At 41.3% G+C, this 24,481-nt stretch overlaps 1 protein-coding gene across 1 annotated transcript in view; it reads left to right on the top strand.

Moving 5' to 3' along the window:
- The first annotated feature begins 4,044 nt into the window (after nucleotides 1–4,044).
- The window catches only part of LOC149321951 (arginine--tRNA ligase, cytoplasmic), a 36,860-nt gene continuing 16,423 nt past the window's right edge, over nucleotides 4,045–24,481 (top strand). The window contains exons 1-7 of the mRNA XM_089531904.1: nucleotides 4,045–4,112; nucleotides 9,019–9,153; nucleotides 10,746–10,940; nucleotides 14,828–14,939; nucleotides 16,726–16,826; nucleotides 19,687–19,808; nucleotides 20,691–20,811. Of these exons, the coding sequence (XP_089388030.1) occupies nucleotides 4,068–4,112; nucleotides 9,019–9,153; nucleotides 10,746–10,940; nucleotides 14,828–14,939; nucleotides 16,726–16,826; nucleotides 19,687–19,808; nucleotides 20,691–20,811 (831 nt within the window). The 5' untranslated portion in view covers nucleotides 4,045–4,067. The remainder of the gene's footprint in view (nucleotides 4,113–9,018; nucleotides 9,154–10,745; nucleotides 10,941–14,827; nucleotides 14,940–16,725; nucleotides 16,827–19,686; nucleotides 19,809–20,690; nucleotides 20,812–24,481) is intronic.

Raw genomic sequence — 24,481 nt, 5'->3', positions numbered from 1 at the left:
GCCAATAGCTAATTTATTTATAAAAAAACCTATCACCATTAATTCTTTGGGATTTCAATATGGGAAGGGAGAATGGGAAGTGTCCTGAAATACATACTTACTTTCTAAAACACTAAACAGTAGAATGTCTGTATTATTTTTCAAGTAAGTTTGGTCTAAACTGTGACTGTGTGAAGCAAGCAGATGTTGTACAGTATATTCTCTAAAATATTACAGTTACTTAACACATCATCCTTTGGAAGTGCTTTCAAATTAAACAAGCTGGAAGGGCTGATGCATTAGTGACTGATCCCAGTGTAGGTAATTTTTGAAGTGCCAACTCTCACTTCATTCCTTGTGCTTACACCCACAATAAGTGTGTGAAAATGATGGTTGAACAATATCAACAAATCAATCTAGCACTTCTCTTCTCTGCCAAGAGCAGTACTTTTGTAAAGCTAAGAGTACTTACAGTAGTAGCCTGACAGTGAAATCCTTTGTATAGGGAGAATTTACAAATATGCAGGGCTGCTGTGGATAATCCATTTTTTCTCCATCTATTGTGAAGATTGCAGATCAGATCAGAGGGAACAGGGAAGTGAGAGGGCAGGTTATGGTATGATCCTTCCTGGCCATGATGATGATGAGGAGGAGGATGGCCAGGGCTCTAACAGCTCTACTCCACTTTTGGTGGAAACTAATGTCATTCAACTAGAGAAAACGACCTGCAGTCTTCTGTGGCAGTAGTTGGGACAAGTTTAAAATCACCTTCCATACATTTAACTGACAGGGAAAAAAAAAGTTCAAGCAGAGCAGTATACAAGTGTCAAATGCTAACCATTCTCCTAAGACTGAAAGTATGGGACATTACGAAGGTTGAAGAAACAAAAGTGCATGTGTCTTTAAGAGCCTTACCCAAACAAAAACCCATGGAAATAAACATCTCTTTGTTGAAGTGCTCCTGGAGTGGCTTCCAAGGCTCAGTTCCAGTTGCTTCCCTCCCTCCGGCAGGTGGATGGTGCAGCATCATCATCCGATAAGCGACATTCCTGCCCTCTGCTTACTCAATGCAATATGGTGCAATAAAAAGCACTGCTCCCGCTGTGACCCATTCTAGCCATGTGGACTTCATCCATCTGGAATGATCTTGCATTGCACAAATCTCTCGCTCTAACTTTGGCGGCTGTCATGGGGATAAAGTCTGTGATGTGTGAAAAGCAAATCAACCAGCGCCCCTGTTTTGTTTTATGTTTGTGAGCTATGTTGGGTCCCTTTCTGAGAGAAAAGAAGCATTTTTTTTTAATTTATGGCTAGAATGGAATTATCCTATGCTTTAGGTATATTGTATGATATTGAGTGTGGAGGAGGAAGAGTAATTATTCTCCACTCCATCACTGGGCGAGCAGCAAGCCCTGAACCCTCTTGCAGCCTTGCTCTGTGCCTTGGAAACATGATGGAGACAGAGAAGGCTTGATCAGGATGCCCAGCAACATGACTGGGAATAAATGCCCAAAGGAGCCTCAAAGGGAGAGCAATTCCAGGGAACAAACAGTGAAGGTTTTCTGTTCCCTCTTTTCCTTGAAAAGGACAAACCTTCATCCACATATACAAATGTAAGGTGTTATCTGAGAAAATGTTTCTGGCCATCTTTGCTGAAATCACTGTGCATGTTTTCATTTTGAGGTTGTGCCAAGCTCAGAAGCTTCAGTTAGTGCAAAATATGGCAGCCAGATTGGTCACCGGTTCATCAAGGTTTGACCATATTACACCTATCTTAAAAGATCTTCACTGGCTGCCTATTAGTTTCTGGGCACAGTACAAGGTGTTGGTTATTACCTATAAAGCCCTACATGGCTTGGGCCCAAGTTACGGGACCGCATCTCCCTATATAATCCGCCCCACACTCTTAGAACATCGGGTAAGAACCTATTGGAAATAGGAACCTTTAAATTTGTTGCTACTTTGCAAAGAGCATTCTCATCAACGGCTCCAAGACTTTGGAACAGTCTACCTGAGGAGATCCGCTCAGCGGCCTCATTAGAAACATTTAGAAAAGCAGTTAAAACCAAGCTTTTTAGCCAAGCATACCCCCATCTGATATGAATACCCCCCCCCAATATGATATGAATGATATGCCCCCGTCTGTGTATGATCCCTGCCTTGCTTGTTGATGCTATTGTTATTGTCTAATGTTGGATATTTTATTGTTTTTAGCCGCTTTTAATTGAATTTTGATGTAAACACTTTGTGCTGTTATTTAGTCTGTAACCCCGTTTCGATCCACTGGGAGAGGCAGGGAAACATAAATAAATTTTTTAATTATTATTATTATTATTATTATTACTAATACTATACTATACTATAGAACTAGCATGTTGTGTTGTGGTTTGAGTTTTGGGCTATGTCTCCAGTTGTTGTTAACTCATGGTGACCCTGTGGATGAGACGTCTCCAAGGCCCTCAGCCTCTCTACTCAGGTCTTGTAGGCTCAGCCTTGTGTCTTCTTCCCTTATGGAGTCCCTCCATCTGGCGTGTAGTCTTCCTCCCTTTCTACCTCCTTCTCCCTTTCCTGGTATCATTGTCTTTTCTAACGATTCAGTTTTCCTCATGATGTGGTTGAAGTATGAGTCTCGGTTTTGTTCTCTGGGCTTCCAGAAAGAGTTGATGGACACAATTGCTTGTCTTCTTGGCCTTCCTTGTTATCTTCTCCAGCACTTTTCAAATGAGTCAAGGCCAGCCCAAGGAGACCAGACGTCCCCCTTTTCCAGGACACATCCTACTTTTCAACCTTCTGTCCAGGAGGAATTCCAAAAGGCCCTCCATTTTGATCAGGGCAAAGAAACATAAACTTATATTTATAAGAGCGTTTTTAGCTTTTATTTGGTCATGTTCTACGTTTCTCTTGAGCGTTCTACATTCTGAGGTGCCTTGTCTTCCTTTGGGGATTATGGCATCTGCTCAAACTGGGCCAAGGGTTCAAACCCCTGCTCAGCCCTGGGAACCCACTGGGTGACCATAGACAAGTCACACTCTCTCAGCCTTAGACAATGGCAATGACAAACTCCCTCTGAACAAATCTTGTCAAGAAAACCCGATCATGGGGTTGTCTTAGGGTTGTAAGTAAAAAGTGAAAAAAGGACTTGAAGGCACACAAGAAGAAGATACTAGTCAGGGGAAAGGTGGAACCACCACATCCTATCCATCCAGTCTGATGAAGAACTCCACCTGGCACTTGTGGGCTTGTTCGTTCCTTCGTAAACACATGGTGGGGGCTTCCCAGTAGATCAACTGGGAATGTTATTAGCTCAGGGTTTGAGTGCTGTACGACGACTCTGGAGAAATCAGGGTTTAAATCTAAGCCATGCAAACCCACTGGGTGACCTTGGGCAAGTCACACTCTCTCAGCCTCACAGGGTACAGCAATAGCCGTATGTACGTTTCTATACTGCTTATCAGTGCGCCTATGCACTCCCCAAGCAGTTTACAACGTGTGAGCTAATTGCCCCCAACAATCTGGGTACTCATTTTAGTGACCTCCTCAGAAGGATGCAAGCCTGAGTGGAGCTTGAGCCCTTTTGCTGGTCTTGAACTCACAACCTTATGGTTTTGAATAAGTGGCTGCAGTGCAGGCATTGAACCACTTGGCCGCCCCCAGGGCTCCTCCACCAGGACAGCCATGGCAAACTCCCTCTGCAGATACCTGCCAAGAGAACTGCATGACAGCTTCTCCTGAGGGTCGACATCAGTTGAAGACGTATATATAATTGTATACATACAATTCTACGCAGCCTGATTATATGTATGTATATAATACATGCCATATACGTCTGCCTCAGGGCAGGGCACACAATAACCGACGGAGGGAGGGAGGGAGGGGGTGAGCGAATGGACTCTACGCATGCAGTGTTGCAGTGCCCCCTCCGGCCGCCAGGGGGAGCGCGAGGGCCAGTGACGCGCGCGAGAGAACCGGAGGAGACGCTCTGGTCCAGCCGCGGGGGCGGGGCGTGGCGCCTCGTTGCTGCTCGCCATAGAGAGCGCAGGGTGAGCACTTCCGGTTCCGGTTCCGGTTCCGAAGGCGTTCCCGTGAGGATGGCTGTGGAGGTGGCTCAGTGGGCAGAGCGGCTTTGCCGGCAGGTCAGGAGCCTCAGGGCGGAGGGCGAGGGACGGCAAGCGGATGGGCCCCGTTTTGTGAAGGGGGGAGGGAGAGGGGCCTCTGAACGCAGGCCTCCCCTTCCTTCCTTCCTTCCTTCCTTCCTAGCTCCTGCCCAGGCGGCGCCTTCTCTCCCGCCACGCAGGCAGACTTCAGGGGCTTCGCTCTATCCGGCACCCGGGTTTAGGACTGAGAGCCGGAAGGGAGTGTTTCGCTGCAGACTTGGCGGCCTTTGAGGCGGCCCTGAGGACTACAGCTCCCAGAATCCTCCTCTTCCAGGGGGAGCCCCGTCATTGGCGGCGGCGGCGGCGGGGGGATTCTGGGCTTGGCTGGAAAGCAGGGCTCGGTGCCTTATGTATATCTATATGTATATCTCCATAGCCTTCCTTACGAGTCACATATATTTATATATAGTCTTACTTGCCTGTTGACTCTGTGTCTGTCTGTGTGTGTATATACACACATATATCATCAGGCAAGATATATATGTAGTATATGTGTCTGTGTATATTACACACACACACACACATATATATATATATGTGTGTGTGTATAATGTTATCCATCCTGATCCTATGTATGTGTGTATACCTATATTTATTCTTATATACATGTATGGAAGTATGTGAATATAATTTTACTTGCCTGATGTGATATAGATATAGATATGTTCTTCTGATTTGTCAGTCATCATAAAGATGATTGGTTTATTACATCAATTTGTGATACCATATCAAAATATAACTCCAGTCCAGAAACACAGAAGAGTGTGTGTGTGTGTGTGTGTTTGTGTGCTGGTTGTGTGCCTTCAAGTGCTTTCCAGCTTACAGCAACTCTGTCAAAGGGTTTTCTTGGCTAGATTTTTTCAGAGTGGGGTTGTGTTTGCCTTCCTTTGAGGCTGAGAGAGTGTGACTCTCCCAAGGCCGCTCTGGGTCTTCAGGGCCAGCCCAGGATTTGAACCCTGGTCCCCCAGTGTCCCAGTCCAAAACTCAAACGACTACAACATACTGGCTCCCAAAACACTCAGACGCAGGTGGGCTTTTTATGTCTCTGGAATAGAATTATTTTCCTGTTTTGTGAGCAAGCTTTTTGGGAGGAGGCTGAAGAAAGTCACATCATTGGATGAAGAGATGCCTTTCCTTTCTGAGGATGGAGAAAAGACTTGTATGTTGTGGAAGGAGAGTGGCCTTCACAATGTCTGGTGAATGTAGATGGGGGAAACGACACCTGTTCTCCTAACAATCAATAAAGGATGTCTTTGGAGACATCTCTCTAACTTTTTTCTTTTTTAAATAATAATAATAATAATAATAATAATAGATATTTCTATCCTGCTTCTCTGTTTCAGAAACAACCAGAGTGGCTTACAATTTCAATAATATGTAAATACCCAATCTTCCCAGCACCCCTTAAAACAACAATTAAACATATAACAATTAAACTAATCCAGTTAAAGAGTCCATAAAAAATAAATTAGATCCATAAAATAACTTTTCAGACTGGGCGAAGGGCTGCAGGAGCTACTGCCCATAGCTTTCTTTCCCCACCTCTATGGCTGCTTTTATTTTTCATAAAGGTTTTATAATAGCTAGTGCAATTGTGTTACATTCAATTCTTACTGAGAGAATTAACAAAACAAAGCCCCTGTTTGTGGCATGGTCTGGTATAACTGAGTTTTGCATCGTTTTACAAACATATTTCTTTTCTCATTCCTTCGTTCTTCCTTCATTACCTCCAACTGAGGGACCTCACTATTTTCTCAGGATGCAAAAGCAACTATGCTGGCAAGGTTAGTGAGAGTTGCAGTCCAGCATCTGGAGGGCCACATGATTCACCCCTTGGTTCATTATTACATGGACAGGAAGTGTTTTCACTTTCTGTTTTATACCAATGAGTTCATTACGACATCCAGACCCAGTTGATCCAAACTGGTTTATTATTAAGTGGGGTGATCATACCATAAGACATCTTCAAATTATAATAGCTTTCCCCCTTACTTGCTGTAGTCGGGGTTATACTTTAGAGTGAGGTAATATTCCAAAATCTCTAAACTAGTATAGAGAAAAAAGCTTCCACTCTTCTTGAGGCCATTCTAGTGGTGGAGACACCAAGGTCAAGTTTTGCTACCGTGTTTGTGCTGAATGACTTAGGCTGCATCTGCACTGAAGAAATAATCCAATTTGACGCCACGGCTCAGTTCTGTGGAAATCTGGAAACTGTCCTTTTGTCAAATACTTAGCTTTCTCCATCAAAGAGCCCTGGTGTCACAGTAAAGTATAGTTCCCAGAATCCTATAGGAATGGAGCCATGGCAGCTAAAGTGGTGTCAAACTGAATTACTTCTGCAGTGCGGGTGCATCCTTAATAAACCTGGCCACTGTATGGGAATTACAGTTTCTCAACCTGGCTAATTTATTGCTTAAGATCAAGCAGTAACTACTTGAAGAGTAGGTTAGACAAATTACTGTTGAATGTAAAGAAAATAAAAATAATGACCACAGAGGACTTAAATAAATTCAAACTAGACTGAGGAAATAGAAATAGTAAAAGAGTTCTCATATCTGGGATCAAACACTGGTAGGAAATGGGGACTGTGTCCAGGAAATCAGAAGAAGATTAAGAATGGGGAGAGCGGCTATGAAAGAACTAGAAAAGATCCTAAAATGCAAAGACATACAACTCAACACAAAAGTTAGAATCATACAAGCCAGCGTATTCCCTATTACCTTGTATGGATGTGAGAGCCGGGCAGTTAAGAAAGAAGATAAGAAGAGTCTCAATTCATTTGAGACGTGATGCTGGAGAAGAGTACTGAGGATGCCATGGATAGCCAAAAAGACAAATAAATGGATCCTAGAGTAGATCAAGCCAGAAATCTTCCTGAAAAACAAGATGACAAAACTTAGCCTGGCGTACTTTGAACCTGTGGGGATCTGGCACTGGGTGCCACCTGGGGCAGGGGGGCAGGACCTCTGGGGGGTGGGAATTCCGTAGGCCAGGGAATTAGCTCTGCAGGCCGGGGAAACGGGTGGGCGCCGCGAAGGCTGAGGAAATGGCCGTCTGGGTGGGCCAGAGACCTCCCCTAAGACCTGGAGTGGCACCTGCATGGCTCCGTGGGGCACCTGTACAGGCCTAAGCACCGGCAGGGGGCCGGCCAGGTGTCATCCCCCTCTTCTGGGGTGTCACCCTCCTTCTGGGACGTCACCCAATGCGGCCCCCACCCCTTGCACACACACCACAGTGACGCCACTGCTTTGGAAACATCATGAGAAGACATGAATTATTAGGAAAAAATAATCACGCTAGCAAAGGTGGAGGGAAGTAGAAAGAGAGGAAGGCTACATGCCAGATGGATGGTCTCGATTAAATAGATCACGAGTATGAGTTTGCAGGAGTTGGGCAGAGCAGTGGAGGGCAAGGGGCTTTGGGGATATCTCATCAGAAGGGTTGCCATGGGTCAAGATTGACACAAAGGCAGTTAACAACAAAAGAAAATGTTGGATTACGGTGAACTGGTCTCCCAGATGAAAACTCCTCTAACATCCCTGTGGTGCAGTGTATAATCTCGATGCCTTCTGTTATGCAGGAGAGTATAGGCCACCTCTTAGTTTTTTTCATTCCTTGTATGAAATGAGTAAAAATATTTTATTTAATTTTATTAAATAAATAAATATTTTATTTCTTGTGTAGGTGAACATTATCATGAACAGTTTAGTTTAGAGTATGATACTGTTCAAACCCGACTGTTCATTATAGTTTTCCCCCATAGTCTTTACTACCTTGCAGAAACCTTTTGGGGAATTACTGTATTTCAGCAAAAGGTGTAACTATAGTCGAAGCTAGGTGAAGCAAGAACTAAAAGTGGGTGACATTAGTGGCATGATTCTTGCTGTTGTTGAATACAGCGACAAAAATCTTTTCATACAAGCATTCCCCCCCCCCCCCCTAATTTGTTCCATCATCTTTGCTGTTGGGGAGCCTAGCAAGACAATGTTATAAATAAACCAGAGTGAGAATTGTAGTGGATTGTGCAATTGAGAGAATCTGGAAACCCAAATTGGAGATGGGGCTGCAGTTGTTGGTTTACATTTGGTTTGTGGGGTGGGGGTTCCACACCTCTAACATAAAGCCCCCTCCCCAAAAAATTAGTCATTAGTGGTTAATAAGTAATTGCAATCAACAGTGTTAATATACCACCTGTTGCAAGTGGAAGCTCAGTAGTGTCACATGGAAAAATAAACAAAAGTTGCAATTTGTTTGATGCTAGGCAATAAAAATTAGAAAGCCTGAAAAACCCACAAAAAACAGTTAGAAAGTAGCTAAAGCTATGATTCAGTATGCACTAATTATTACTGAAGGGAAGAGTCAGAGGGACCATAAGGTTGAAGTAATGTAGAGATATGCTGAAGAAAAAAATTCAGATAAATTTTTGGAAGCTGGGAAGTTACTAGGCTGGAAGGAAACTCAAGAAATAACAAGTTAAACATGCAACACACATTTTTACCCGTGTTCTCAAGCAACTTTACCCATTCTGCGGATCAAGATATTAGTTAGAACAGCAGTGCAAGTTGCAAGAAACAAGTGTGGCATATGTGTTTTGGGACTAGTACTTGCTCATTTTGGGTAGTTAATATCACTGCTGTAAGCATTTTATTGCTTGATTACTGGGGCCATAGAATTTTCAAGGATTCCATAGAATTTGGGTATAGATGCCTATTTTCTGGTCAGATTCTGGGCTTATCTGACTCTAGGCTTGCCAGACTTTGCCTGCCATGTCTAAATAAATGCTTTCTTCAATTCACTGGTGCCTCCACTTATTGAACCCTAAAGAGAGAGAGAGTCCCCCTGCTTTACCATAGGAAAATACTGCTGATTTTATTTCTCTTTCTAGGAGAAAGAAATCAAGCTTCTGACTGCTGAAATTGATCATTTGAAAAACTTCAAATGTTTGGGAGTTTCTCCAAACTTGGAGGGATTACGAGAAGAGAATGCAAGACTTAAATATCGCTTAAATGTTCTTCAAAAGGTATGTTACCTTCCCATGTAGTCTGCAGTGCAGGAAAAGGAAATGTTTATGATTGTCGTGATTCTAAAAACAACAACCAACCATTGTGAAAAAACTGCTCATGAAGTGCTTGAGAACTTGTGATTGTGAGTGGCTGGTGGGGTTGCCAGATGAAAATGAGCTGTCATGTCAACACCAAGAAAGGATCAAGGCAGGATCTGTGGCCAGGATCCTTAGTAGAAGTCAAAAGCTGGCATTGAGGAGACCATTTGAGAGTCAGGAGCTTACTTAATGTAAGGAAACAAGTGCCAGGTCCAGAAGAAGAGGAGGAAAAGTTGAAAAGCTATGTGAAGAGTGTGTGAGTGCACATGTGAGGCCTGTAGGTTGGAGAAGATGCACAGTACCTGTAACTAGTTGTGCTGCAGCAAGGATAAAAGGTGCAGAACATAGTGGAGAAGATACATAATATGCGTGGGTAGCAAAGGACAAGGGAAGGTGAAGTGACTGCTTATGTTCAAGAAAAATAAAACCAATAAATATGGAGCTTTGTGAATTAGAATTGCTTCCCTCGGAGATGTGGCTGTGATTAACACAGCAAAAACTTTCCTACTTACTGTTAAACTTCTTCTCCTTTTAGTAATTGCACAGTATAATTCTATTTTAGTGATGTATTGAAAAACAGGGCCTATAAAGTTTTCAAGGTACTGGCAGAGCTAAAATAGAAGTGTTGTTTCTCTGCAGTTATGTTACCATTGTTCCTGTGCATCCCTACAAATCATTTTCCTAACCTTTATTTGGGTATTAACCCTCATTAGTACTTTGCTTTTCAGGTTTGGGGAAAGAATTATTAAGTCATATTAATGGCTTTTCTTCCATAGTATATTTAGATATGTCTGAATGAAAATATTGCAAGGGACAATTGTCTCCTTGCATTGTAGTAGTTCTTCTCTGGACAAAGTAGTTAAAGCCTGCTGCTTTACCAAGGTGGCTGCAATCCTTCCTTGCTAACCTGCACGTCTAGGAAAGCATACAGACAGCTTGGTAAAATGACACCCTTTTTTATCAGTGGCAGCAGATCCCTTGTGAGTTACTGTGTTTGCAAGTGTATCTGCTGGCCATGAAGAACTTCAGCCTGTTTTTCTTCATCTCAGCCACACAAATCAAACAGAGAAGATCATTTTCTCTCTCTGGAAAGGTAAGTACCTGCAGGTAACAACTATACAGTTATTTTGAGATTGCACCCTGTACTTGTTAAAAATAACACAGTAGCTTATCAGAGGGATGAAGCACAGAAGTGTAGAGAAGTGTTCCTCCTGTTACACTCAGAAATGGACGGAACCAGACACAGCCAGAGATTACAGAATGCCTTGTTCATCCAAGGCATGACACAATCCTGCAGAGTATTTCTCTCCCCCTTAGAAAGAAGAAAAACCAATTAGATCTCAAAAAATTATCTGTGCACAAGCATACACATGCTTGCTAAAATGTCATTTTGAAATGAAAAAAAAATGAATATAGGGCTGGTGATGGTCTCTTGTCAATATTGCAAGCTTGAAGTACATTGAGACTCCCTGATTAGACGAATGACAGTTTAGTTTTGTATCTTCCTTTAGAGCCTTCAAGAGGAAAGGAACAGAGGAAAAACATCAAAAGGCATGGTTAACATCAACAGCCGCCTCCAGGACATTTTTGGAGCAGCTATTAAAGCTGCATATCCAGATCTAGAAAACCCTCCACTGGCAGTGACACCAAGTCAGCAACCCAAGTTTGGTGATTACCAGTGTAACAGTGCTATGAGCATCACTCAGGTAATTGGTAATGTGAGAATGTTACTGTGGTTCTTTAATGCAGGCAGATTGATTGCTGCTACATCTAACTGATCATATCAAACCAACATTACAATCACTTCATTGGCTGCCAGTTAGTGTTGGTTGTTATCTTTAAAGCCCTATGTTGTTTGGGTCCAGGTTACATATGGGATTGCCTCAGGGGTTCTGCGGGACATTTACTTCAGTTGGTCAGGACTAGACTGGCAACCCTCGGGACCTTTTTGTCAGCCACTCCTAGTCTGTGGAATGACCTGCTGGGAGAGATTCAACAGCTAAATAGGTTGTATTTTAATCTGTATTGTATCCTGCCTTAATCTTTGGGAAGAAGGTAAGAAATAAATTGTTACTATAATTATCATTATTATTATATCCCAGACAACACAAAATTACCTGGACAAAGACATGTTTAAGACACAGTGCTGTAATTAGTGGGCCTAACTTTGTATTAGGAAGGTCTTTTTCAGTTGATACAAATACAATTTTAGAAGTGTTTTTTGTTATGTTGCTTACATTGTCACTCCCATTTGAGTGAACACTGTGTAGCAGATTTCCAGAAAAGACTTGAAATAAAGGGACTCCAACCATATATGATTTGATTTGTTTTAAAGATAAGTTTATAAAAGTTTAGACAGGGTCTTTCCTGTGCATTTCTGGATATCTATTTAAATACTCATGTTCTACTTTCCTTTGTGTAGTTCAGTGTGATCACAAAGCCATAATGAAATTACAGAAAAAGGAAACAGAACATCAAAACAAGAAAAATAAGTTATCAGCAATGATACTTAAAAATAGCAGCAGTAAAAACTGGAAACATTACATATTAGTAATGGTAAGTCCACCAATACAACTCAGTTGCTAAATATCAAAGGCTTTCTGCCACAGTGTTAAAGCCTTTGATATTTAGAGAGTTATATTAATGGACTCCTTGATGAAAGCATTTGAGTTGAGGCATAACATCAGAGAAAGCCTTTTCATTTTTCTGACCTAATGTGAGTTTAGAACCAAGAAGATGATTTATGGTTAATAATAAAATTTGGGTAAGTACAGGAGGGTAAAAGGGAATCAGGCTTCAAGACAGGATGGATAAAATGTGGTTCACAGGCTTGCAAGTATTCCTTTTCTGCACGCTGTGATGGCCCTTGGGATTCCCCCCCCCCCCCAAGATTCTTCCTACAGCTATATATATTTCTCGTATATGCCTTCAAGTCATTTTCTATTTAGAGGTTTTTCTTGGTAAGATTTGTAGAAAGGGAGTTTGCAATTGTCTTCCTCTGAGGCTGAGAGAGTGTGATTTGCCCAAAGTCACCATAGGCATAGTGCAAAAACCATTGCAGTGTCCAGCAACAAAAAAACAAACCTGGCCCACAGTTGTTCTAGGGCACAATTACGCAAAGCCCCAATGGTATTTTTATGGCCCTTGGCTCTGCTAGATCCCTCTTTTGTGGTGCAAAAGAAAGGGGTGGGGTGAATTGCTGTTTCAGAAGACTTCAGGAGCAGCAGTTCATCTTTAAAATAGGCATCTGCCCACTTTTGGATTTGCATCATTTCAGTTTATGGCAGACTGTATGGCCCTACAAGGAGAAAATCATAGAATCATAGAGTTGGAAGAGACTGCAAGGGCCATCCAATCCAACCCCCTTGCCATGCAGGAAATCTAAATCAAAGCATCCCTGAAAGATGTCCATCCAGCCTCTGTTTAAAGATCTCTAAGTCTCCTTCCTTATCTCTGAGACACAGCACAGTTGCCTATGCTCCCCTTGGGAATGATGCAATCTCCCAATAAAATGGCTTATTTGAGGCCCAACTCTTTTTAGTAACTTACACCATGAACAACAGAGAACTTCTTAAAAGCTTAATAAATGTTTCTTACCATACAACAAACAATATAATTTTCCACTAGTGGAATAAAATCATGTTATGTTCCCAGGTTGGCTCCTTGCCACATTCCTACGAAGATGGTAGAATTGTTAACTGGCAAACTAGCTGGCAGAGGTTGCTTTCCAAACAAAACTGATACGTGCCAGCCGGCAGCCACTGTGCATGAACTTCTTTTGGAAAAACAGTTCCACAAATCTATGTTCTCTTCTTTGCAGAGCTCATTAGCATATGTGTCTGGTTGTCGGCCAGCCCATCACAAGCTAGCGATGCCTTTTAAAATATATTTTGACCGCCACTTTACCCCAATTAAGTTGCTGCTAGGAGTTTTGTCCAGTGCAGGTTTCTCAATGTTTTTATTGTTTTGTACCTTGATATATAGTGCCTTCCCAGCAATCCCTCTTAAGAGAGGTATAGACAAAAGCTGCTTTATACAACGTCTCTACTCTTATATGCTTTTCCAGCTTTTTCTTTGGCAGCATGATCTTTCAGTACTTAAAGTTACTGTTTCTGGTACTGTTTTGCAGGCACTGGCTACTCATTAATTTCAGTGTAATTGATTTTACTAATCTCCAGACCTTGCAATACATGGTAATTTGTGTTAAAATAATATCTATTCTTATAACAATAATTCCCCCTTCCATTTTTGCTACTCAGAATGCCATGTTGATTAAATGTCACGAGTGCTTACTAAACAACAAAACAAATAACCAATCTTTTTTACTCCATGTTAAAAAAAATGAAACATTGGCTGTTTTGAGCATTCTGGAGTTCCCTGTACCACATGAGAGAACAGGAACTTGCAGATTCTTAATATATAATTGGCATGTATTCATTACTGGCTGAGGTAAACAATAAATGTTCTGAAGGAGATTTGTTAATGTCTCCCAAAAGGTGGCGGGGGAGAGCTGAGGATGTGAGTGCATGTGGAGTGGGTGAAAGTAAGCAATGTAATTCTAAAACTAATAGTCTTCCGGCTCCTCTGGCTGAGAGTGCAGGCACACCATGCTAATGAACGCGTACAAAGACAAAACACATTTGTGATGGCTCTCTCCTCCCCATTGGCAGGTCACATGGAGAGACTGTCGCCTGGCACGTACACCCCTCTCTTACTTCAGGGACGATATCCTGGAAACAAAGCAATATATTGCTCTTGTTCTGGAGCGTTACTTCTTAGAAATAACAATTCATAATTGGAAGCATAGAATTGTTCACCTTTATCAATAGGAGGCCATTTATTTTATTCATTCATTCTGTTCATATGCCAACTTTTTCCAACAAATGGCATTCAGATTAGTTTGGAATAAAATAATCCAGATATATAAAAGAAGGGAAATCTTACAAAATTCAGAACAGCTTTTAAAAAATCCTCACAACAAAAAAGATGCCCCACAACTCAGCCCCCACAAGTTCAAAATACTTTCCACAACAAGTGAGATCAGTAGACAGAGGTCTGTATGAATACAGAGGTGAAATATAACAAGGTGGGAGCTAATCACTTCTTTTCATGAAGAACAGTGACACTGCCCTTTTTAATGCATAGTAGTCATTGTTAACGAAATACATACCCTTGGAAATTGCACTCAGAATAACCACTTGAACTGTTCTGGCTTAGGGCTGGAACAGACGGCCCAAAAAAGCCCGCTTCTAGGTGTCCTAAGCACACAGTGTTTAGACACTGCATGTCCCGATTATGCCGGAAAGCCAGCTTGAAGCCACCGGACTGCCCAGATGTCGGTGGCTTCATATTAATATTAATATTATTATTAATAATAATAATAATATTTATTTACATTTTCCCACCTCTCCCAGGTGGATTGAGGTGGGATCACAACCCAGTATAAAATACAATACAATTATGATACAACAAGTCAATAAAAAACATGCAATTCACAATTAAAAACTATAAATTACAAAGCGACAATGGGCCATGATGTTCTCTTTTTTCCTTAGTGAGCAATTGCATTGACACATTTTGCTGTGTTTTCCAGATTCTGCTTAAGACAAAGGAGCAAAAAGTAAGCCCGCGAGAAATTGCTGACAAGATTGCCAGAAACATTCCTGACAATGAATGCATTGAGAAGGTTGAAATTGCTGGTCCTGGTATGATTAATCCTTACCTGCTTTACTATTCATCTAAATATGACATTACTAGTATTATGATGAAAAGGCTCATTATTATAATACAAGTATCATGATAAAAAAGTTTGTTGTGGTTTTTTCAGGCTATGTGACCATGTTCTAGAAGAGTTTCTCCAGCATCTGTGGCTGGCATCTTTGAGAAGATGCTGGCGAAACGTCAGGAAGAAACTCTTCTAGAAAATGACCACATAGCCCGAAAAACCTACAAAAAACTATGGATGCTTTCCATGAAAGCCTTCAACTTCACATCATGATAAAAAGTTCTGGATCCTTGAGGGATGAATTATATATATATATGATGGTTCCCAAACTTTGGTTCTCAAAGTATTTTGGATTTTAACTCCCAGAAGCCCCAGCCAGTTTGGCGCTCTGTCAGGAATTCTGGGAACTAAAGTCCAAAACTTCTGGAGAATCAGAGTTTGTGAATCACTGGTTTAGAAGGTTGTGGCCCTAAAGAATCTCAGTCAATATTAGGAATTCTGACATGTGCCACTCCACTACTGTGTTATGCTAATTTCCATATATGGGAATGTTTAATCTGGGCATATCTTAGGATGCCCAATTCATTTTGTGACATTCAAGTCCAGTATTGTTTGTGACAGATAAGAAGCATCTTTAGTAACTATAATTAAAAGAAAATATGATCATATGTTCTGTTGTTTTTACAGAGAAAAATACTTAGCAAAGCAGATGTTACAAATGTCCGTGATAAAAGAATGTTGTTCGATAGCAATGCATCCTAAGCTGTCTGATGCTGGGAACCAGCAAGTTTTTCCCTACTGCAGAAGTAGGGCACATATTTGTGCCCACTGACCAACAACTGCTTTGTTTCCAGAAAGCTCATTGTGACCAGCAACCAATAGCTTGCACCTTGTGCAAGACCACCATTTTGAACAGTACTATTACATAGCATTGGGGCGTGAATTGAGTTACGCAGTGTTTTGTCCCAAGAGCGATGCTATGGACTTTGGGTGTAGTAAGGCCTCTGGCTCTCGGGAACACAGCCAGAACAAAAGACTTGTCCACAAATTTCTTAAGTTTCCAAAAGCTTTACTGGTTAAACACAAAAAACACAAAACTGATTTCTTCTTTTTCAATAGTCCTTCCTAAATACCTTGCTCTCTTCTTGATGTATTCTATCTTTCTTTTGAGGACTATCTTTCTTCCTTTGTGGACTTATCTTTTTGTCAAAGGAAAATACTCTCTCCAGGTCTGACTTGGCTGAAATCTTACTACACACTGAAACTAACCAGAGGGAGACAGCATAAGACCCTGGGATTTCCCACAATCCTTGTCTTTCTTAAAGCTGTAGATCTCTATTTTCCCTTCTAAACTAATACATAAAAAGCTAATATAATCTCAACTAAATATATGTTTCAAGAGCATCAAAGATGCTCTGGAGGCATGACACGCAGTAAAAAAAAGTTTTACTGAAAAGGTTTTCCATGCTGGTGGTCAGCAATTATATTTCAGTTCTTTTGTGGCATCAAAGGACATTGTGAGTGGTGGTTATTCACAAACCCTCATTTAAGATAACTCATTGCTGACCAAGATGATTTAGAGAACATTTATGTTTCTTGTGTGCCAAATGTACGTTCACTGTGACTGTAGATGTCATACTACTTGACTAGAGATAATTCTGGAGTATTGTATGCTGTGTAAAATGTTTGCTCAGTACAGAGAAAATCAAAGTTTTGTAATCTTTGTTGTTCCAGCAGCTATTCATGCTTATTATGTTTCTCTGAAGGTTTCATTAATGTACACCTGAAAAAGGATTTTGTATCCAGACAACTGAGCAGCTTGTTGGTGAATGGAGTTCAGCCTCCTGCTACTGGAAAAAGGAAAAAAGTATGGTCATGCAGTACATTATTTTTAATAAGTATGTTTATTAGGTTATTATACAACTTAACAAAACAACATACAAAACAAAATTCCTAAATTTTACAAACAAACATATTTAAACAGCAGACATCGACATATACCTTACTTATAACCCACACATCCAATAACATTTTCCCCTTAAACCAATCATTCAACTCTACCCTTACCCATTTTCAGCCCTTCTAAAATCTCATTCCTTACTTAATAGCTCTCCTTATTTGGTTACTTTAAAACAGGGGTAGGCAACCTTTTTGAGCAGGGGGCCAGGTTGCTGTCCCTCAGACAACTGGGGGCAAAGCCAAAAAATAAATAATTAAATATTTATTTAATTTTTTTTTTTTTACAAAATTAAATAAATAAATAAACCAGGACAGATGTAGGACAAAATTTTCAAATTGAGGACACTTTTATAAAAATGGAGGACACATGGAAAAATTTGCTGATTTTTTAAAAAAAATGTTAAGATAAATGCATGTTTCTGAGGCTTCTATAGACAATTGCCTCACCATGCTCTCTCGCGCGAGAGGCCAAAGGCCCCGGCGGCAATCGGCGGCAGGACTGGGCTGGGGCCAGTCCCAAGGCCTCACCAGGCCGCATCCGGGCCGCAGGTTGCCTACCTCTGCTTTAAAACAATAAACAGCCCTACAAGTTCATAACCTTCCCGAATCTCCCTCTTTCTTCTCTCTTTTGCCTTTTTTTACTTCCCTTAATCCTTCCCTACTTTGACCCTTCCCTACCATAACTCCTTCAATTTTATTCTCTTCCCATAAAACCGTCTTGTCATACAGTACGTTATTGTCTCTTAAGTGCTGTTGATGGATGTTTATGATGATATTTGTATTTAACCAAATATAAATATCTGCTTATTTAATCTACCTTTATCCCCAGATGCTCAAGAGATCGAGAGTACCACCACATTGCATGGCTGTGCATCTGTGAGGGCTTTTCCTCCTCCCCTTTGCCTGCTTTTGCAGAGCTCCTTCCCCTCCCAGAGTTTGTAGGAGCTCTCTAGAGCAACAGTCCAAGAGCAACTGATCCTGGAAATTTTTTTTAAATTATTCCCCATCCACCCAGTTATAGACAAGGAAGCATTTTATGAATGTTGATTGTTTTGGGGGGTTCTTTATTGTTGGGTCTGCTTCAATTTATGGAAACCCTGTGAATGAGAGACCTTCTAGAGCTTTTGTCATCAACAGCCCTGCTTAGATTTTGCAAATTCAGGGCCATGGCTCCCTTGATTAATTCAGTCCACCCGTAATGTGGTATCCCTCTTTTTCTACTGTTTTCAACTTTTCCCAGGATTATTGCCTTTTCTGGTGAATCATGTCATCTCTTGATGCATGCAAAGTGCAATAGTCTCAGTTAAACTATTTCAGATTCTAGTAAATGAACTGGTTTATTTTGATCACAGACCAGAAATGGCCTCTAGTAAGAATTCAGCCTTAATTAGCGCTTGGATCACTTATTTTGTGTTTTTGATAGCTCGTAGTTTTTGTAGAACTATCAGCCAGCATCACTTTATAAATGATTAGTTTTTGCTTTTTCCCTGTTACTTTTCTTCACACTCAAGCTTTCACAACCATACATAGAAATCAGAAATACTGTGGCCTAGCTGATTCTGACCTGGTATTTAGTGATATATCTTTATCGTATTTTTGTATTTTTACTTTATGTTGTAATCCCACTTCGATCCACAGGGAGAGGCGGGAAATATAACTAAAGCATATTATTAGTATTATTTATGCTTCAGAATGCACAGAGATCTACTTTAAATCTTAAAAACAGATTTTTAAAGGTAGATTAATAATAATAGGTGCCTCCATTTCCTATGCAAGAAAGAAACAAGCCTTTTCCTCCCCCAAAGGGGTGCCTCCTGTTCAGTACACATAAAGACACATAATCTTGTTAATTTAATCCTATAGCATGTTTAGAATATTTTTTATAAATTAGGTAATCCTAAATTCTTTCCAGATCTATTCATGTTGAGAACTAGTAGAAATTCCTTTTATATCTGAAAAATAATCTAATGATCTGCACAAGATTCTATTCAGAAAATCTTTCTAGATGAGAACATTATCTTTCAAATACTGTGTGTTCGTGTGTGCATGTGTTGTAAACATAAATACTGTATTGGAAAGTATATAATTTTACTACTTTAAACCATTTTATATTGCTTCCTCTCAGTTGTAACCATTTAATATTGCTTCCTCATCCATTATTGTGACAGTTACTGTGAGAAGTTGTCTAATATGGTCCATGTTAAAATAACAATCACACAAGCTTAGAATACTTAGGTGATGTCTTGATTCTTCTGAGTTGGCTTTACTGCTGTTTGATCTTCTCAGTGTTGAGCAAGTGAGCAATGCAACCTGAAATTCTATTGATGTGAAAGGGAAAGTCTTGTATATTTTCCTGTTAGATTACCTTGGCAGAGTGTATGCTAGTTTTCACCTTCTGTATTTTGGAGAAGTACAAATATTTTGCTTGATTTGTGAGAGGAATAATTTTCAAGGTTGTTTGGGAAAATGTATAACTTAAGCTAGATATGCATTTTCTCTGCTTATATCTTGTGCACTTGGCAGTGATCATTATGATGTCTTCTAGTATTTCTTGGATGTTATTAATAATTATTTTATAATACACTATACACAGCTCCCTGTTTACATTGCTTATATGTGTTTTCCATAATGTCAGGTCAATGTTTGTGCTCATTGTCCACTCAAAATATATGGATACCGCTATACACACACACACACACACGCATGCAGTTAAAAAACATTTTGTACTGTTTACAGTTAGCTTATTTTTCAATTTCTTGTCCATAAAGGTGTTGATTGATTTCTCCTCTCCTAATATTGCCAAAGAGATGCATGTTGGTCACCTACGATCAACTATAATTGGGGAGAGCATGAGCCGTCTCTTTGAATTTGTGGGGGATGATGTTCTCAGGTAAGTCCATCAAGGAGTAATGGTACAAATACTAAAATGTGTCTAAATATATTCATTGCTGCATTCCCTGTTTGAATAGTATGAAAACATTGGGGCTGTACAGATTGGTTGGAAGGGGCAGGGAGATGCTGCCCCTTTTTGACCCGGATCTGGGCTGTGGCAACCGTATACTGCGGCTCTGTTCCGGCCTTCGGAGGACGCAAAAAGAAGCCGCCCCAAGCCGCTCCTTTTTGCACCCTAGAAGGGGCACCAATGGGGTGGCGTGATGACACCCCTTTGGCGCAATGCCGTTTGTCGCTGCGCTGGACGTGTGTCATGGCATGCACCGTGTGGACTGGCAAGTGCCAAAATGGCGCCCTAGCGGTAGCATAAGGATGTCAAGCATCAAGACGTTCAGCCCTGACTCTGCCCTCAGGCCGCCGCTATTCACTTTCTGTACAGGGCCACTCTCACAGAAGTGATGTTGTTATTTTATAGAAACTTCTGTGGAGATATTTCCAAGCCCGATGCCAAACATCAGAGGCTGTCTTTCTGATACTCCTTCAGGCCACAGTCTGTCTAGCTCAGGATTGTAAGTTCTGACTGAGAGTGGTCCATCAGGGTTTTAGATGGGATTCTTTCAGGTTCAGCGTAACTAGAAATTTTTTCATAAACTCATAACATGATAAACGATGCTAACTACACACAAAAAAAATCCTAGTTGTGACCTCTCAAAGCACTTTTTCATACAACTTTTTTGTGTGTAATTCTTTAGATGGAATGCCCTTAAGTAGAATATGTCATAATAAGGCATGAATCTTGTTCATAACTCTGTTCTGCTACAAACATTTCTTTTTTGCTCACAGTTTTTGCTTGTTTTATGCTTTTTTTTTTACTGTCCAGAATAAACCATTTAGGAGACTGGGGCACTCAGTTTGGAATGCTGATTGCTCACCTGCAGGATAAATTTCCAGATTACTTGACTGTTTCTCCCCCCATTGGAGATCTCCAAGCTTTTTATAAGGTATGCTTTATTTAAAATATATGGGGATACTCCTCTTAATGTTGCCAAGAGTATGCTAGATGTTGTACACAGCACTGAACTTTTGCAAGGCCAGCTCAGGAGACTGCTGTTTTAAGAGAATATGTTTTGCACTCTAGTGGATAGCTGAAGGCACAAGGTGCACATTACAGAACTCTTGTATGTTAGCCATTTCGGTAAAGAAATTTTGCAGGAAATTCACATGAACTAGTGTTGTATACTGTTAAAATTCCTCCCCCTCCCTGATTTCTGCACCAAAAATAGTGTGAGCTCTTGCTAAGCTTGAAGGGAAATGTTGCAGACATTTGCAATGACAAACGGCACTATCATAGTGACAAAGGACATGAATAAACTTGGCCATGATATAATTTTTTCCTTGATTTTTTAATCATTCAGTGTATTTTAGCTCTCCTTACTGCAGCAAAGTTAGTTTTATCTAGAGATAGGAATACCTGCTTAGTCACCCTGATTCAGTAGGAAGGAATGTGCCTGCTAACAAATTCTTCACACACATTCCTCATGACTAAACAACCCCCCCCCCCAATAAATCCTGATCCCAAGCTAATATAAAGATAACTTGATCCAAATTATGGCGGGTTATAGTCCACCGCTTTGAGGCGGTCTGCCACCGCCGCCGTTTGCTCCATGCGGGAGCCGCAGCAGCCCCACCACGCGGCTCCCACGCGGAGCAAAAAAGGAGCTCCAAAATGGAGCTCCTTCTTGCGGCGCCTCTGTGACGTCGCGAGGCGCCGCTGGCGCATTCGCAACGTCATAGGCGCCGTGACACGTCTGGATGCTATGCGTCTGATATGTAAACATGGCGGCCCCCATGTGGAAGGGGCGCCGCCATGTTGTACGTATGGAATACGTACTAGGGTTAGGGGGGTGCGGAAGCACCGCCCCTTCCTAACCCTAATACGTATTCCATACGTATTTTTTGGCAGTCTGTAACCCGCCTTTATTTAATATCACTACTCACTTTTTTCAGGAAGCTTTCTAGCCAGGACAGTGGAAGACTACATTCCATTTTTCTCCTGAACTGGTGTGCTGGCAGTTTAGTACAGCTTGCTCTCAATAATTTATAGTGTATGTTTATAAGACAAGGTGAGTTGGTTCAGGTATAATGTTATGACACGTGTCTGCACTGCGAGAACAGACCTTATGCTTGGGGGTTACCTTTCCCCCCTCCCCCACCTCTCCCCTTCGATCATTTTTTGCCACTAGGTAAGCTATAGTTGTGCAGAATCTTGCAGTCAAAAACATCTCTCATTTGGAACTTCCTTGAGATGCTGCTGCTCTCCCACAAAAGAAATCAGTTACTTGAGGAAAATAATAATAATAATAATAATAATAATAATAATAATAATAATAATAGTTTTTATTTATATTTCCCGCATCTCCCTTCAGATCGAGGCGGGATTACATCAATAAAAATAGAATTATAGTTCCATATAAAATACAGTCCATAAAATCACACCATTTCATTAACATCAGTAAAAATCACTATATCAACATCTAGTCTTACAGACATGTTCAGAGTGGGGTGTCTCTTTATGGTTGTCTACAGAAGATCAGGGGGGTAGGCCTGCCTGAAGAGATCCGTCTTGAGTGCCTTCTTAAAGGCATCTAAGGTAGTGATCAGTCGGATCTCTTCCGGTAAGCTATTCCACAATTTAGGGGCCATGACAGTAAATGCTTTGTGGGAAGTTGATATTAGTTTGGTCTTTGGATATTCTAATAAATTCTTCCTGGATATTCTGAGAGTGCGGGGCAGAGGGTGTAGGGAGAGGCGTTCCTTCAAGTAACTTGGGCCCAAGCCACATAGGGCTTTAATGGTGATAAGCAACACTTTTATCCGCAAAGAAGCCATTAAAGGCAACACAGCAGACTATAGTTGGTTCTAGTAACGAATTCAGGGTGGGAGACAGTTGGGTTAGCTCTTTAACCACCCTGAACAGCTCTGCTGGACGAGACTCTGCTGATGCAATATGTGCAGCATAGAAAGAATTCTTTGCAGCATTGATTGCCACTCCATAAGAATCCAATAGGTTTTCATGGCGTGTATTGTCAGATAAACATCAATGTTTCCACCAATGGCACTCTAGTCATTGCGCAGCCCACGTCATTTGGCAAAGATTTTCCGTATACCATGTTTTTTTATTTGAAATGGGCTGGAAAGGACGCTCGGGAGCGATAGTGTCGATAACCCTGGTAAGATCGTTGTTCCAGGCTTCAACAGAATTGTTGTCGTTCCCAATCATAAGTCCCTCTAGAGCTTCCTGGAACTTTTTGGGTTCCATCAGCTTTTGAGGGCGGACCATTTTAATAGGTCCTCCACCCCTGAGAGGGACATAGGAAGTAGTCTTCAGTCCCATCTTGACCAGAAAATGACAGGGCAGAAATCTGATTTACATCTGCCCACGGATGTTCCTGTTCTGTACTAAAGACCACATTGAGTGTATTACCAGCACAATGTGTTGGACCTGAGACTAATTGGGACAGGTCCATGGCTGTCATGGAATCCATGAACAACCGAGCCGCACCTGATAGATCTAATGAGTTGGCTTCGAAGGGGTTGTTGAGGTCGCCCAGGACAAGAAGCCTGGGAGACTTCAACACCAACTCCGAGACCAGCTGTGTCAGCTTGGCCAGGGAGTCCGTTAGGCAACGGGGTGGACGGTATACCAACAGAATCCCCAGATGTCCCTAGCCTTCAAGGTCAGGTAAATACACTCAATGTGATCTGTTTTCCTAGTCAAGGTGATGGTACGTTTATGGACCAAGGCAATTCCTTCCCTTCGCCCACTTTCCCTAACCTGCTCCTTGACGGTATACCCAGCTGGGAGAGCTTTAGCCCAGGTCACATTACTATCCTCCCCCAGCAAGGTTTCCGTAAAACAGGCCAGGTCGGCATTCTCCTCTTCCAACAAATTGTAGATAATATGAGATTTGTTCCTCACCAACCTGGCATTACAGAGGAACAGTTTGAGGTTTGTGGTATGATTGGGATGACCTTAGGTTCTTTTGGGCTAGCAGGGTGAGTGGAAGACGGGATAGATTTCAAGCATTGATCTTGTCTTCCTTTATCCTTCATGCCCACCCTATTAACGTTATATCTCCCATTGCCCCTCACTTCTCCAATTGGCATGTCATAGCCACAATTCACAATCACGTGGTTCCTCCCATTTTCAACAATTGTTTCCCTCTCATTCACATTCCTATCTTCTTCCATTGGTAGCTATAATGACAGCTATCGTAATGAGCAGGGAAGACCTGCTGATGATTCAGTTTGACTTTGAGTTCTTAGTCCAGTCAATTCTGAAGAAAGTAAAGACCAAATAACCCAACCAGTGGTTGAAGACACATTTCTTCAGCTGGGATATACCCAAGACCTGTTGCTTGCTAACTAGGCTAGGGTCAGCTGTGAAACATTTCCTCTTATGTAACAATTTAGTGCTTGATGTGAAGTGGAGACAACTCTGCGGTCTGAGTTTGGGAGGAGTTTGTTGTTGTATGTCTTAAAGTCGTTTCTGACTTATTGTGACCCTAAGGCAATCCTATCATGGGGTTTTCTTGATAAGGTTTCCTGAGAGGGGGTTTGCCATTGCTGTCCTCTGGGGCTGAGAAAGTATGATTTGCCCAAGGTCACCCA

This window comes from Sceloporus occidentalis, unplaced genomic scaffold (assembly GCF_023333645.1).
Source record: "Sceloporus occidentalis isolate IW3139 unplaced genomic scaffold, rSceOcc1.0.p SCAF_1, whole genome shotgun sequence".
Classification (NCBI taxonomy): domain Eukaryota; kingdom Metazoa; phylum Chordata; class Lepidosauria; order Squamata; family Phrynosomatidae; genus Sceloporus; species Sceloporus occidentalis.
This window is presented reverse-complemented; position numbering and strand designations above follow the sequence as displayed.